Genomic DNA, 15,978 nt, shown 5'->3' with positions numbered 1-15,978 from the left:
CATCACGAGTAAAGTAAGGCCTGCAATCAATGATAACTTTCATTATCAATATGCTTAATAACTATTTTTTTAATAATCAATTGATTGTTCAGTGTGTGAAATGTCAGAAAATAGTGAAACATGCCCATCATTGGGCCTATTTCCTGAAGCCCAAGTTAACATTTAAATCACTTTGTTTTGTCTTATCAACAAATGACTAATAAACAAACAATAAATGACTAATTGCTGCCAATTAATTAATCAACTATTAATTGCAGCTGTAGCATACTGGTTAGCTTCTGGGTGTCTGGGGGGGAAATGAAACTGCTATACCATGGGTCAAAAGGGGTCCCAACAAATTTTTGCCTGGGGTTTCACAAAGAAATTAGCTAACCCATTAATGTCCACAATGGAATAAATATGTGACAAAAATTTTGATTTTGCAGCCAGATGTCTTGACAGTTTCCACAGCAAATACTGTGTTTCCACCTCTAATAGAGAAAATTCAGTGGGGCTGTTCTTTAACATGCTAATGTTACAAATGTGGCTGACATTAGCAAGCAGGCAATATAGTCCTGTTTCCGCACAATGGAGCAGCTTGATTAACTGTACTGAAGGTGCTTCATACCAGTGACGGGTTAGCCAGTTACAAAGACACAATGAAGGACGACTTCGGAGTTACCATCAGGCGTATTCCTCATCTTTAGGCGGAAGTCCGGCGCCTCCCCACACTTCCGGCTCCTGTCACCTGAGCGCCGACAGAGGAAACTGATAACAACCCTCATCAACTCTAGGTAGACAGATTCCCGGAAATGTCGAACAGAGCCAACTGGAATTAGAAACTGTAATGTAATTCTGTTTTGAATCGTAATTCCTTACATCCATTTCTCTACTCATTAAAAACTTTACCACATTCAGCCTGTGTTCAAACTGCGCCCGGAAACTGGTTACAGTATATGAATCATGGTGGAGTTGCCAGTTGCTAGGAGCACTTGTTTCCACTAGATGCCGCTGTAGCTCACAAGCATGTCTTATGTCTGCACCAAAAAGACAATAAAAATGAGCCATTTTTTCAAATGTTAATGTGCTGTTAGTTTTTAATTTAATTTTAGGTAACTAAATACTGACTTGGGTTCCCAAATTTTTGTACAGCACAATTAACATACTGTCAAAGTAAAAGTGAATTAACATTTAAAGAAAGGCTAAACATTTTGTCTGTTTGCTGCAGGGGTTGTATTTACTTTAAATTGCTCGGTTATGAATGCCACATTCTCATTTTTTATGCTTTTTTTTCTTTTATGTTTTGTTATGTAAGCCTAGCATATTTCAGAGTAATCAGTAGAATAGTTAGCTACTGTGAAGTCTTGCACTGGGGTATATATTATTGTTGTAACTAATGTAACATGAGCGATTTTGTCTAAACTCTGTTATGAAATGAAAATATAGTTGAAATTGTGTAGGGTCTTGGATACAGATGTATCTTATCACCAGAAAAGAGATGACATTGGGGCTCTGGTTTGAGATTACAAATTATCATATGGCTATGACTGCCTATGAAGTATGCATGAAGGTGTCTGATTGGACAGGTGCCGGCAGGTAAACTGTCCCAGTCAGGGGTACTGACATTTTAGGTCAGAGAGAGGTGAGAGGAGTGAGCAGATGGCGCTCAGGAGGGGAGACAGCGCTGGCAGAAGACCTAGACACTGGACTGGAAAGCTCTGGGTTAAGTTACAATTAACAACATGATTAAAATTTTGGGAAATACATTATGCACTTGAATTATTTACCAAAAGGAAAACCTACCAGAATATTTGATCATTATGCCTATGTATCCAGCACAACATTAACATATTAACATATAGACAGCACACCTTTTCCTCTGAATATCATTTATTGTTCACTCTACATCAGTTGGTCCTTGGACAAACCGCCTTCACTCATTTCATAGTTTGTAGGATACATTTATGACCAAAGAACACATTTCACACTGCTACAGATTGACAGAACTGCCATATCGAATGTTAAGATATCTATTTACTGTCATGCTGAGTGTTTTTGTCAGTAGTAATGACTTACTGATGCTGTTACTGCTGCTAGTGTGGCTTCCGGCATAATAATGGCATCTATAAGTCCCAGTGGGTGGACGGCATTCCATAGTATCGTCCTTCTATGGTAGGAATTTTTACTGTAATTTACAGTTAGATGAAACTGGACCTTACATTGTCTGGCCCAGCTTAAAACAAATAGACAGACAATGTAATATGTTAATACTTTGTAGAAAAAAATCATATGCATTGATACTTTCACCAATCCTCATAGCACAATGTCTTACTTGTACCTATGTTTATTAGTTGTGCAATATTTGAAGATAGTAAACAGCTATGATCATATAGAGATCTTAATGTATCTACAGCTTTGTATATCCTTTTGGTTATGAGGATTAGCATAGTCATCCTGTACCTAATAGTATTTCATGATTACACTGTATATAAAAAAAAGACCTCCGCAGAGTGACATTTCTGTACATGTATGTGTTTTTTGTTTTGTACATAGCTGTAATGGTTAGCTTTCATTTTCACATTGTCTCACTCTGTTTCTCACCATATTTTATGGCAACTCCTTTGTAGCTTCACTTTGGCAGTCAAATCCAGTGGTGTGGATGGAGGATCCATGGCCTCCCTTGTCCAAACACTTGACTCTTAGAGAGTCAAGCCATCCCAAGACCCGCATTCCTGCCGTGCCCTCAGACGGGCCGTCTTGTGCAGCATAGTTCCTTGTATAGTCTTTGATAGTTTGTTGTTAGTGCTTTCGCAACCAACCAATGTTGTGCTAGTTTATAGAACCCCCTTCGTCTGGCTGGTCTGTAAAAGGCCGTTTCACAGTTAAGTCCCAAGCAGCAGTCTTGTTCAGGGTTGAGGTGAGAGACGCCAGAGGCTCTGAAGGGCCAGTAATGCTGGTCCATTCACTCCAGCCAGATGCTAGACCAGTGGTTCCCAATATTTCCCTTCTCTTACACTCAAAAGCTTTTCAAGCTCCTTCTACTTTGTGCCATAATTGATTATTTTAAACTGCAACTCATGCAAGACTCTCTGTAATCCTTATTATTAGGAAACACTGTGCTAGCCCAGATAGACCAGCCTTTTGTGGCATGCAGCTAATACGGCTATTTCAGCGATAAAACTGGCTGTTTGAAGTATATATTTCTTGTAGCAGTATTAGACAAAGTACACTGTAATGAAAGCTGGAAGGACAATGTGTGTGATGAAAGCTTGTAATATGACACTTGTGAGCCATGTAATACATACATTTAATCAGGAGCATCTGATGTTAGCTGTATTAGCTACAGTTGCTAGCCTGTTGTGGTTTTAATGGCTGGCTGGGGTAAAGGCCTGTATAAGTTGTTGCCCTTCAGGGCCCTGGGGCTGTCTTTGACCTTTGACATTAGGATCAGGAACCATCTCTCAGGGAGAGGCTTGAACATCCAAAGGCCCTATTCAAAATATGGATGCCAAGATGCAGGTCAATGAGGAAAGAAGAAAAAGTATCCATCCACGGTCTGCATTTACTTAAAGTAGTTAAGACGTACAAGGTTTTCATATGAACAGGCAAAGTTGAGATTTTGTTGAACAAATATTCAGTGGAGGATACTTTTTCACTCTTGTATTCACTTGCTCTCCCCTCAGTCTTGCTTCTCAGCTTTCTCTCTCCCTCTCTTCCCCTTTCGTCCTCCAGCTCTTCTTTTTCCTTCACAGGCTGTTCTTGTCCGGCAACTCGGCCTCTGGACTGCGGGGAAAGTAGACAGTAGCTTTGTGTTCCTCATAGCGGTCGATGTGCTTGAGGTGTACCACCATGTGCAGGGCATAGGCTAAGACAAGGAGCAGGATCAGAGATGTCACCAAGCCCATCAGGATGGCTGGCGTCAGGAAAGTGGCACAGTCACTTGCCGATGCAAACTTGTCTGACTGCACATTGAAGGCCTGGATCTGGAAGAGCCGAGAGAAGGCGGAAAGATCAGATTAGACTGAACTAAAGAGGACAACTGGCTCTTACTGGGCTTACCAGGCACAGAGACACTGGGCAGATGGACAGGTTGAGACAGCCTAGCAGATGGCTAAACAGACAGTGTACAGACAGAATGACAGACTGCCAAACAGACAGTGAGCGGACAGACCGACTGACTGACTGACAGCCAAACAGGTGGAACACAAAAGGAAATGGCTGGCAAGCAAACAAACACATGCACACACATAGGAAACAGAGGAGAAAGACTACGATATAACTGTGATTGTGCAGACATAACTACAAGAGTTGCACAACAAAGGCTGGGCCCCTTGTGCGAACGTGTACCTGGAAATCAGTGAAAGTGATGTGCCAGTTAGCAGATGTGTCAGTGTGGGAGCTGGGCACTAGCAGGGTGTCATATTTGTGCAGGCTGCTGACGTGCTGGCAATGGTAGGATGAAGTGGCAGGAGCGTAGACCTCGCTGGCGTTGAATGTAGCCTCCTGGGTCCAGTTGTAGTGGATGTGAACACTGTCTAGTGTGAACCAGTTTTGACCAGCTGCCTCATAAAAAGTGTTGGACATCTGAAGCCTGACAGAAGAGACAGTGCAGTTATATATACTGTATAATTTAATACAAAAATGAACCAGTCAGTGTGACGAATGAAACGTTTTAGGTAGATATAAATTTTTAAGATGGTGAGTGAAAATATTTGAAGTGAGCATGTGCATTTTACCTGATTACTAGACCTCTCAAATCCTCCACATCACCGAACCTTAAAGAAAGCCTGTTGCAGAAGAAAACCACAAACATTAAGCATATCTGATTTACCACAGTAACTCCGATGAATTCTCAGCTGAATACCAGAAATATTAAACCACTATGCGATACTGCAGTGTGTCTCATAATAAAAAGGTATCAAACCTATGCTGATGCCTTGGCTGTATATGTAGATAAGTGAGCTTTTGTTGTATTTATCTAGCACATTGTATGTGCCCCTCCTGTGTTGTAATGTATCTGCAACCAATTACTAAAACACAACTAGAATACACGTTGTACTTCGTACCCCGCCTGTCCACATTTTGGTTTGACTTACGTAGCTTTCTCCTTGGTGCAGATGGAGCCTTTAGTGTCCACGGGTGAGTTTGGGTTAAAGACCCTCTCAGTCAGATCAATGAAGGTATGGTTTCTGTAGCGGATTGCCAGGCGCTTTGCCTTGAAGAGAATGCAGGTCTTCCCGTTGTAAGACACACTCAGAGGACCATAAGGCCCCATCAGAGACTGGAGCAGCTTCCTCTTACTGTGAGACATCCCTGGCTGATGCCAGTTAAAAGGCTGCAAACATATGAAGAAAGGAATTAAGTACAGGAGAAGTACAGAAACTGCAGTGAACTGCCAACCAAAATGTGGGCAGCAGCAATTTTGCATTCTTTGACTGGCCTCTAGAGGGCGCTCAGGTTTTTATTCATATACACATATACAGAGTCCACAGTATCCAGTGGCTGGATACCAAAAGGATGTGAACCACAAAAGGTCTGTGCCGTAAAAGATTTTTTCATCCTGCTCCTCTTCTGTAAATAAGAATATGTAGCATCACAAAGACTATAACAAACGGTGCATTTATGCGCTTCTATTTGGCTGTTAAATCAAAAGTTGGCCCTTAAATTGCTAAGATGACCAGTCATAAACTGATTCAAGTGGTAAACAGATAAAAGTCTAGAAATGCAGACTTTGGAGAATTCATCCACTTAACAGGGACACAGCAACAGAGAACATACACTCAAGTTATCCTGTTCCTCTAAATAAGATGTGCAGCCAATTCAGTTTATACATGTGTCACTACCTAGCAGCTCACGGTTCATTCCACACAACTGATCCAAAGCATCTGTACTGTACCTCCCCTTTATACATGCTGTGATATTTCATCTCAAAGGGCAATTTTAAAACAAATCACCTTTTTAAGGCTCTTCATTCTGAGCATCAAATGTCACACTGATGTGTAAAGTGTGTAGAGTTGTAAAATGTGCAAAGTTCAGTGTTTCTAACCACCTCTGAATCTAAAATGAGGAAGGAGCAGTCTTGTCTTTTCCACATAAAACAGGAGCTTTCTGAATTTGCATATAATAGTGTGATGGCTGTTAGATTGCTTTTCTGCACTGTGCAGATAGAAACTGCCCCCTCTAGCTTTTTAATCTCTTAGCTCAGAGGCCACATCTCATTGGAGAGCATTTGGGCTAATCCAGCACTATTTTACAAGACATTTAAAGTAGCAGTCACGGTAGCTATGAAATGACTTTTATTTGCAATTGTTTGTTTAAGTAAAGCACTTGAATAATTATGGGAATTGTGAGGTGTGGTAACTGCGTTGACAATTTTAAAAAACATTTAAAAGCTACTACACTGAATACAGTGGTTTAGGAGGGGTTACTGCAAGGAATCAGTTGATCCATATGACACATGTAACCCTGCCTGGATGCATCTGCTGCTACAGCATATGGTTACACTGAATTTTGAGTGAGATAGGTCCTATGTGTGTGGGTGGCAAGGATGTTTTACCTCCAGTGAATGTGAAACCAACAATATTCCCACATCCAAGGTCAACCGGTGTGGCTGAGTGAGTATGCTTTGTTTTGTTTCCCAGTGTGTGTGTGTGTGTGTGTGTGTGTGCCAGTGTGTGTTTGTATGTACAGATAAAGATAGCGGGCTGATGGTGGAGATAGTGAAGGGAAAAAATAAGAGAGTGTCTGTACCTGCAGTATTCTCCTGAGTGGGTTTTCATCCTCAGGCGTCAAAATAACCTCTTCACTTTCTAAGCCGTACCCACCATCTTGACCTGAAAACACGTACACACACATTACCGCACCATGAAAGACTATATCAGTGTACATATACAAAGATGATTGCAATGCTGCATTGCAGATTGCAACATAATCATAAAAGTCCAGCCGATTCCACACACTACAGACACACAAACACAAGCACAAAGAGATTCTGTGTACACCTCGGTGCTCAGGCTCCTATCTATTTCCAGTTGTTTTGCGTCATCACAGTGACTCATCAGCAGTTTATTTCACAGCTACGCTAGTATTGTTCAGTGTTTACAAATACTGTTCATCTTGTTCCAGAACCATATGATTTCCCATCATATAATTTTAAGGAATATCTCCATCATTTTGCTTCTGCCTTTTAGTCAAAGGGCCTAAATATAGCCACACATTTGAATTGCCACTGAGGTGTATGGATCACACACACACACACACACACACACACACACACACACACACACACACACACACACACACACACACATACACATTTCAAAGTCTTTTTGTATTACACTGTGGCAAAGATGTCTCCAGCATCAGGAATGAAATGCATTTGTCAGGACTATCTATCCAACTCGTCAGCATCACGATTACCATGGCAGGTTTGATTGAATCAGGCCTTGTGTCACACTAGATTTGTTACTTACTTGATGTGACTCTTGTTGCTTGTTTGGGATTCTCTTTGCTGTGGAAAAGACAGAAGACACAATAAAGTCTTGTCATCACAAGATGCAGGGAAGTTTTTAAGCTTTTTCTTTTTTTTTCTTTTTTTGATAATGCTCCATATGCTTATTTAGCATTTTCCCTTTAACAGGAAAGTTCATTGTCTGCTGCTGCAGATGCAGCAAACACACAGCAATGAAACAAACAGCTTTACAGCCGAAGTCTGGGAGAATATTATATGCTGTAAAATGAATTTTACAACTTAAACTTATAAAATGAGGGATTCTTGTCAGTGCTTGTATATTTTGTCATACGATTATTCTCACTTTCATACATATTTTACACAACATTTTACTGTACTTATGTGCCTCTTAACATGTGTAAACCAAAGATACTGCATTTGTTAGCACATACAAAGCTATATGCTTTTGAAGTTAAGTACACCATAACTAAGTGTACACCTTGCTAAAACTAATGCGGTCAACTGCAACAGTCCTCCAATAAATCATCCCGCATGAAAGTGATAATGTTCAGTTTTGATTAAAGGTTGTTTTTGTTTTGTTGTGACTCAACTGTATGATCATTATGAAGGATGTAGTTGCATTATAGAGAGAGGCGTTCATGTTATTTACCCTGCCCTCACTGATATACATGGGGTGGACAAAATAATAGAAATATGTGCCAGCATGCTGCACTACAGTTCGACAGCACCACAAACTGCAGCAAAAATGGTCATAAAGTTTAACCAACACCTGTCAACAAAAACCGAACATTACAACCTTCGTGAAGGTGGAATTTAACACAGGACTGCTTTATACTGTATGACTGTATTACACTGCATTAGCTCTGGCTAGGTGTACCCAAAAAAGTTGCCAACTGAGCATGTATAGAGTAGCCGCTAAACTGCCACATATTAAACACTCTTTTTCATGATCTAAATACTAAATGAAACTACAAAATATTGTAACGTTTTGCAACATATATGACAAACAACTTTTCCCCATGGGACCACAGAGAGCACAACTACACAACATACTTTACCCAAAGAATTTTATAAGCAGCATAAGTCAGTAGGTCTGCTTGGTGTCTATGTTGCAGGAATTCAGTCTCAGTGTGGTGTAATGACCGATCTTTGATGTGAGACTGACCTACATAGTGCACAAGGGACAGAGGACTCACCATTTCCCTTTCCTTCACGTGTTTGCCCTAGCTGTCCTCCTCTCAGTCTAACTAAACCCCGCATAGCCTTGGACTTCTGGAAGCTAATCCTGATCCTTTTAACTGTCTAATCAAAGACGTAATGCGGCAGCAATGGGCTTACTGAGCGGCGCTGACATGGTCAGTTTTGCCTGTTGTGACGGTCCACCCATTGCTCTGACTGCGTGGTCTGTCCTATCTCGGCCTGTCCTTCATGTTCATCTGGGCTGACTCGTTAATCTCCACACAATAGCCAGTTATAATGGGCTTGTAAAAGGTAAACCCTAAGATCTGTGGGAGTGGACATGACAAATGACGTCTTTGTTTTGTGCCATGTCACTCGGCAACACTGCAGTCTGTTTATTTCTCAGCTTTTGGTCATAGATATTTCAAGTCATTTTATGAATTGCAGCACAACAAAAGCAGTGTCTGTAAGGAACTTCATCTGTCATCGATACTGTATTATCTTTGTTATCTTTAGTTGAATAGTAATGCTGTGATCTTGTAGGAAAGGCCTTTTGGGGAGATACACAAAATAGACTGAAGATGACCCGAATATTTACTAAATGTGAACGCGCAAAGACCAGTCAATAGCTGTGACTGCTGTTGTCAAGGGCAGCCCACACTTTGTTTCTCTCATTTGTTGACCCAGACACTGGTTACCCAGAGCTGTCCCACATACTGTAGTTAGCTGATCTATCAAGAACAACTCCAACCTACATTTTCTAATAAACGGGGTTAGGAAATGGTGATTCAACTGCTTAAAACCTGCTTGAGTTAACTGCTTGACTCAAAGGCGTTATTTTGGACTTATCCGTTCATGCGCCATACACAATATCTCAGACACAACTGCCGATATTTTACTTTTTCAGTAAAGAAAGGATGCATCCCACTTGTCCTCTCTGACAGTCTAAAAATTTTCAGTTATTGGTCAAGGTCGATGTGATTACAGGTCAAAACAAGGTGAGCAGACTCGGGCAGCGGCTAATGACTGAAAAGGAATTAACAGGTCCCGTTTCTGATCACACCGGAAGTTGCAGTCTTCGGCTACGTTGCCAGACATATCAATGCCAGCAGCCTGAAGCAATTATCTACTCGTCTGCTGCAGTTTGCACCTGGGCAATATTGTATAGTTTAGTGCCAGATGGATTAGGATTAGGGGTAAGCACAGGTCAGGTCCATTGGAGAGACAAAGACAAGAGACGTCCCTGAACAAGATGAAGGGATTAAGGCATGATGTCAGAGCTCGTGGCACTCTGGACAGTCAAGCGCTAATTAATAAATTTGAATTGACCTCTGAAATCGTGACTTGACCATGGCCATTATATGGTATAGAGTTAAGTTCCACTGATCAAGTTAAATGTTTAGTCAAATTTGTGTAGCTAGTATTTCTTTGTGTAATTTAACAGAATATAAACATGTGTTTCCCTTCTTTATTAGGCTTGTTTCTCAGACCTATGATGATTGGATTTATTGTACTTGACTTGTTGTTGTATTGCACACCTTTTTTGTCATTATTGATTGTTAATTTAAGAAAAAAAAAAGTTTGCTGATATTTTTTTTTTATTCTTATGAATGAGCAAAACAAAGCGTGTATGAGAAAACAGATGGTTTCATACAAAAAAACAGGATCAGATTCTGCAGTGAGACCAGCTCATCCAACATGTTGGACTGTACTGCACAGATTCTGACTTTGTTCCAGGTCAACCCATAACAGACTGCACACAGCTGTAGAGTAGTCAGGTGGGTTTTCAAAACAAGTTACAGCTCAGTTGAACAGACAACCATGGCCGCATGATGATGTCTGTAGAATGCGAGTGATCGAACAGCAGGAAAGTACGAAGCTGTCGTTCCGTGTATATGAGCTCTACAACCTACATCCCGGTTTTGTGTGTGTGTGTGTGTGTGTGTGTGTGTGCACGCCAGCTTCAACGTCAGCATCGTGATTGGCTTAATTAGGAACTCCATGGGATATGTGTGCATTTGTGTGTGTTTGTGTGCGAGCACATGCTGGTGTACACATGAGTAACAATATGAGAGTTTATGCTTACGGTAAATCCAAATATTTACATTTGCCCAGGTGAATGCTGGGTAAGCATATATGAAAGAGCTGTCAAATGTACTATGCCTTTGGCAGCTGGCAGTGACGACTGAAACCTCAGTAGCATGGTAGATACCCCCCACCCCCCCACCCCCCACCCCCTCGCCCATCCCAAACAAAAGTGATAAAGCACTCCTTCCTCTGCACCTACCCAGGCCTCAGCTGGCAGGAAGGGGCCAGAGGAGTCTGTGCAAGCGTGAGAGTGTGAGTGCGAACTAAAGCCCAGCCGTTTGTTCCTGTGCCAGTTTCGCGAGGTCAGCAACCCAGGACTGCTGCGGCCCCGTCATTGGCTCAGCCCGTCACACAGTGCCTGGGTGCTGAACAGGCCCTTTATATAATCAAAGCCATGCCAGGGCCACTCCTTGGCTCACCTCGTATCCCTCTGCATATGTGCAGACACAACACGCACCTACACATAACATACTGTTTGTCCAAATAACAAAATTACCTGGAATACATTATTGTGATCGTAAGATTACAGTTAGTTTTAGATGAGTAAATGTCTGGCTTTTAAATATTAACAACAATGAGAATCATCTGTGCTACTGATTGTATCTTGATCAATACATTTTCATTGATTTTTTTTTCTTTTTTTTTTACAGGACATCCTTATTCAAGCCCACAGATGGACAGCTGATTATCATCCCTCATCTGTGCCTCTGATGTGTGCTGCTGAGCAGAGAGAAGGTGTGGTGTCTGCTCCCCAAACTTGTAAACAAGTCTAGTTTGCCTCTGCTACCATCGAGTGCTGAGCCACTGCTCTCAGACTCTGTGAACCAGGTTCAGCTAATCCAAGCCTCATGTTAGTTCTGTTGTTAGTTTTGTCAGGTGGTTCACTGTACTCTGTGTGTTTCATTTAGCTCACTGTAAATTACAATTTTCATTAAAAATATTTTAAGGTAACATTTATCAACTGACTATGAACCTTTGTGTATAACAATAGTGTATCAGACTTTAGTGATGTGCTCTTGTGCTCACATTTCCTTGTATTATACCCACATGAAATTTCAAACCCAGCCATGATAGTATTTCATAATGTACAGGTTCAACTTCTTTTGCAAAGTGATGTTAATGTCAGAGAAAGTAGCAGTTTTTGGGGATATGTAAAATATATTATAATTTCAATAATCAAGAAGTACATAATGGTTTGGTAAATCATTGTGTCCCTGACACAGCAGGGAAACACGTCTTAATCCCACTCTGGGCAGGTGCTGGCCTATTAATAGATCTATTAGTGCAGATTAAGCTTTAGGTGTTTACTAAGATGCAGCTCAGAGCTCTGCTGCCATTTCAGTGTAGCTTTGATTGCGGCTTCAAATTTGACCTTAGGTCAGGTGTTAAAGTTGTCTTAATCTTCCCAGACTACTGATATCAAATGCAACAGTACTGGTGCTTACAACCCAACATCATGAGTGCATCCAATATATATACTAATGACTATTCAAGTTGGACTTGATCTTTTCTCACTCTTATCTGTAAAATAAACAGCGTACATATTTTTATGATGTTAAATAGTAGATGAATGTTGCTAAAATTAGCTGCTGGTTTTTTAACTCTTTAATCTTTCTCTGAAAGGAGATCACTGAGCAACTTTCCACTGGAAATCCCATAGTTTGACCTCTAATCTGTGTCTATATTTGCGTCAGTTTGTCAGTGTTTAAGAGTTTTAAGATAAATACAAGAACATGTTTACGGACAACCTGTTAAAACTGCAGACAAAATACTCCTTAAGACATAAACATGTCACTATGTTGTGCAACTAATCAACAAACAGGACGCTTGAGAATGAGAAAGATTCATGATTCTTGTGCTACTGTGCTGACCCCATTTAGTCTTTTTAAATGTGTCAGTGACCATTTTTCATTGGATAGTGTGAATGATATAATGTCATTTGAGTGCGCTGTTCCAGCCTCACGAAACTGGGTCATATCTAATTGACTTGTATACTTTTTGGGGAAATTTACTAGGCTAGGTTAATTTAAAACTGTTTTTCAATTGTGATTTTATGAAATTAAGTTTTATTGTAATTAAAATGTGACTTGTATATATATTAGTTTTTTTTTAATTGTTGTACCTTACTCATTTTCTGTTAGCTAGAGACATGTTTTTAATCAGTTTTCTCAGGTACTTGATCTTTTGCTTTCTTTTTAAATAATCCATCAAAAGCTCAATATCTTATCTAGTAATTAGAGTCCCAGAAAATTTACCATCTATCCTTTTTTTTTCTTTTTAGTTCATTCTACTTATTACTACATTTGTACGACATCCATTTTATCAGTCTGCATTCTTCAGGGTCGTGCAATAAAAAAACAGCTTGCAACAGCAACATTTTTTTTTATTATTTTCAAACAAATAAATGAACTACCGCTGCACAATCTCATCTTGCAATAATTTTTCTCTCATGCTTTCTGTGCTGTTGACTCGGGTTGGATGAGTGAAGAGGTCATTTCCAAAATTACAACTTAGTCTTTTGACCCCTAATCTGTACCCATATTTGGATCATATTTATTTTCAGCAGAACATGTTTTATGCTTGGATTGCTTTACAAATATTTGTTCCATAGAGATAATTAAGGTTATGTAAAAACATGTCATCATGGCGAATTTGTCAAGTTATTGATGATGTTTTGAACTGCAATTCATTTGTTTTAAACAGGCAAAAGTCTAAGTGAATGACACAGATTTCTTCCTCTAACATAATTTCCCAGAAAAGTACCTTGAATGGAGATGTTACATCTGTAAAAATACATACTACCATGCAGAAGGACCTTTTCTGGCCAGCTATTTTTAATCATGTTGCGAAGCTCGTAGCATGTCATAATACCACATGTCATTTACCACAGAAAATCAGGCTTACTGAACATTTTCTCTTCATTATCTTCCCACAACCTCACATCTATCAGCAGTCGAGGCTTCCAACTTACTGTACCTTTCCCTCTGCATTTCCAACCAATGTTACGCACCGTACAAGGGCTATGAAATGAAAGCCATGAACGGCTGTTCTTATATAACAGTATCTTGGAGTGTGTCAGCGCTGAGAACAGAGCTGTCACTGGGGGACCAGAACTGTTACGTTGCACAGTTACGTACAAAGTTTGAGCCAGGGAATAGGCTCAAAACCCCGGGAGAAATTAATGTAGCCATTCCGTGTCGGAGTGACTGCTGTGAAAAGTTAAGATACGGATCTGTCAGGGTTTTCACAAACACTAGATTGAGCTGGAATGAGTGCAATCCCATGAGACTGCATATTGAATTCTAAATCCAAGTTATTTGACTTGCAAACATGTCTACAGATAAGATTGTTTACGCAATAAATGAAAGCATGACAGCAATAATCTTTCATTCCCTAAAGATCCAAGTGTATTACTGTGCTGAAAGTGTGGCAATTAGGCAAATCGTCTGAACAATGGTTAAAATGCATTATGACAGAAACTGCAGCATATCATGGCTTTGAAGCATTTGCGCTATAGAGGATTGTGCGAGCCGTCATGCATGGCATAGTTTCAAGAGCCTTACATGGCTTTGGCACAATATTATAGGTCTTTGCCTTGATGTCTCTGTAAGCAGGCAGGAACGGGTGCTAGCACAGGCCCTGGCTGCCGGCTCAGTCCCGTCCCTGTCACACTGTTGTGAGTGCCCCCAGGTTTGAGCCCTGAATATTTTATCCAGATTTGACCTGCAGGACTGCATGTGCATTATGCAGACATTGCCGGCTTGAATTCCCCTCTCCACTCTTCCTCTCTCTCTCTCTCTCTCTCTCCCTCTCTCTCTCTCCCTCTGTCTCTCTCTCTCTTTCTCTCTTTCTCTCTCTCTCTCTCTCAATGACTGCATCAGTAAACAGACCCCAACAGACCATCCCTGATGCATCCTTTCCTCTCCTCCCTGTCCCATCCTTGTTTACCTTCCCTCCGTGCTGCTCCCCCTCTTCCTCTCTCCTCTCTCCTTTCCTCTCTCTCTCTCTCTGTACCTCTCCTGCAGGCCCACTGCCCCAGCCTTATTTAGCTCCCTCCTGCCAGACCAACACTACTGTACAGAGACAACAGCCCCATCCATGATCGATGAGCAGCGTCTGATGCAGTCCCCGAGACTGAGACAAACAAAGCCTTCGCAGCTCAGCTCTCTCTGACACACCAATACCGCCTGCATTCCCCTGGTTTTGTGATACACCAAAGGTGAGATGGGAAGAAACGAAGGGGGGTGAAGGAGAGAAAGAAAGACCCGTAGAGAACACATCAGCATCCCAGCATCCCTGCATGCATCTCCCTATACCCCCCCCACCACCACCACCACCACCACCACCACCATCACCCCCTCTCCCCTACACCCCTCCTCTGTTCACAGCCATAGAGAGGATGGATTTACCTTCTGTCCAGGATTTCAGGCACTTCTTCATAGACGAGTCCCGGCTGCGACTCTTCATCAGAGAAGGAGAGCCCGGGCCGGCTGAGAGCGGACAGCAAGGCGAGGGAGCAGAGGAGGAATGCGTGTGCAGCCATTGAGACAATGAGAGGAGACTGCCGCTGGTCGAGCTCCGCTTCATAATCTGCTCTCCTAGCAGTGGCTGACTCCCAGCTCCTCTGACTGGCAGTCGCCGCGGCCAATCAGCAGCGAGCAGAGCCGATCAGCGTGCATCACGGTCCCCTCGCTGCACCTTCCCTCCTCCCCCTCCCCCTCCTCCTCCTCCTCCTTCTCCTCCTCCCGCCCTACTCCCTTCTTTGTCATCCTCCCTCTGCCTCTCTCACTCTGCTCACCCTCCCACCTCCACTCCTGCGCTCTCTATCTTCTCTTCCTCTCTTTCATGCACACATAGCCGCAGGCGAGCCCTAAGTATAGACAGCGGCTCATTCTTTTTCATAACACATCTCATCATACCTATAATACCTACAAAATAACACACTCGTACACATGGTGACACACACATGGTCACGGACACATGTTGGCACACACGCCTGCGCACAAAAAAAAAACAAAAAAAAAAAACAACAGTGTCACAGGAGCAGACTCGCAGACACATGCACACACCTCTGTGGAAAATCACCTGGGAATGTCAAGGTCAGAGGAGGAGGATAGGAGGATGTTGACATGACTTTAGGTGGCCACAAAACAAACAAAAAAAAAAGACTCATGACTGCATGACCTAGATCTCCAGTGCGCTGCCACAATAGCAGAATTAATTCACTTGATCTATGTGTTGTTGTGAGCACTGAGAGGCCC

General features: G+C 41.7%; 1 protein-coding gene across 1 annotated transcript; it reads right to left on the bottom strand.

Annotated features, from left to right (window-relative positions):
• Positions 1–1,851: 1,851 nt before the first annotated feature.
• LOC111219125 (V-type proton ATPase subunit S1-like) lies at positions 1,852–15,275 on the bottom strand. The gene is made up of 7 exons (XM_022741718.1): positions 15,127–15,275; positions 7,452–7,489; positions 6,730–6,812; positions 5,076–5,314; positions 4,716–4,766; positions 4,327–4,570; positions 1,852–3,962 (listed from the first exon to the last, which is right to left on the bottom strand). Exons 1-7 carry the CDS (start codon positions 15,258–15,260, stop codon positions 3,726–3,728), a joined length of 1,026 nt encoding a protein of 341 aa, XP_022597439.1. The 5' UTR covers positions 15,261–15,275; the 3' UTR covers positions 1,852–3,725.
• Positions 15,276–15,978: the final 703 nt, after the last annotated feature.

Source organism: Seriola dumerili, unplaced genomic scaffold (assembly GCF_002260705.1).
Source record: "Seriola dumerili isolate Sdu_G_001 unplaced genomic scaffold, Sdu_1.0 BDQW01000056.1, whole genome shotgun sequence".
NCBI classification, from domain to species: domain Eukaryota; kingdom Metazoa; phylum Chordata; class Actinopteri; order Carangiformes; family Carangidae; genus Seriola; species Seriola dumerili.
The sequence above is the reverse complement of the archived record's forward strand: the minus strand, read 5'-3'. Positions and strand labels throughout refer to the sequence as shown.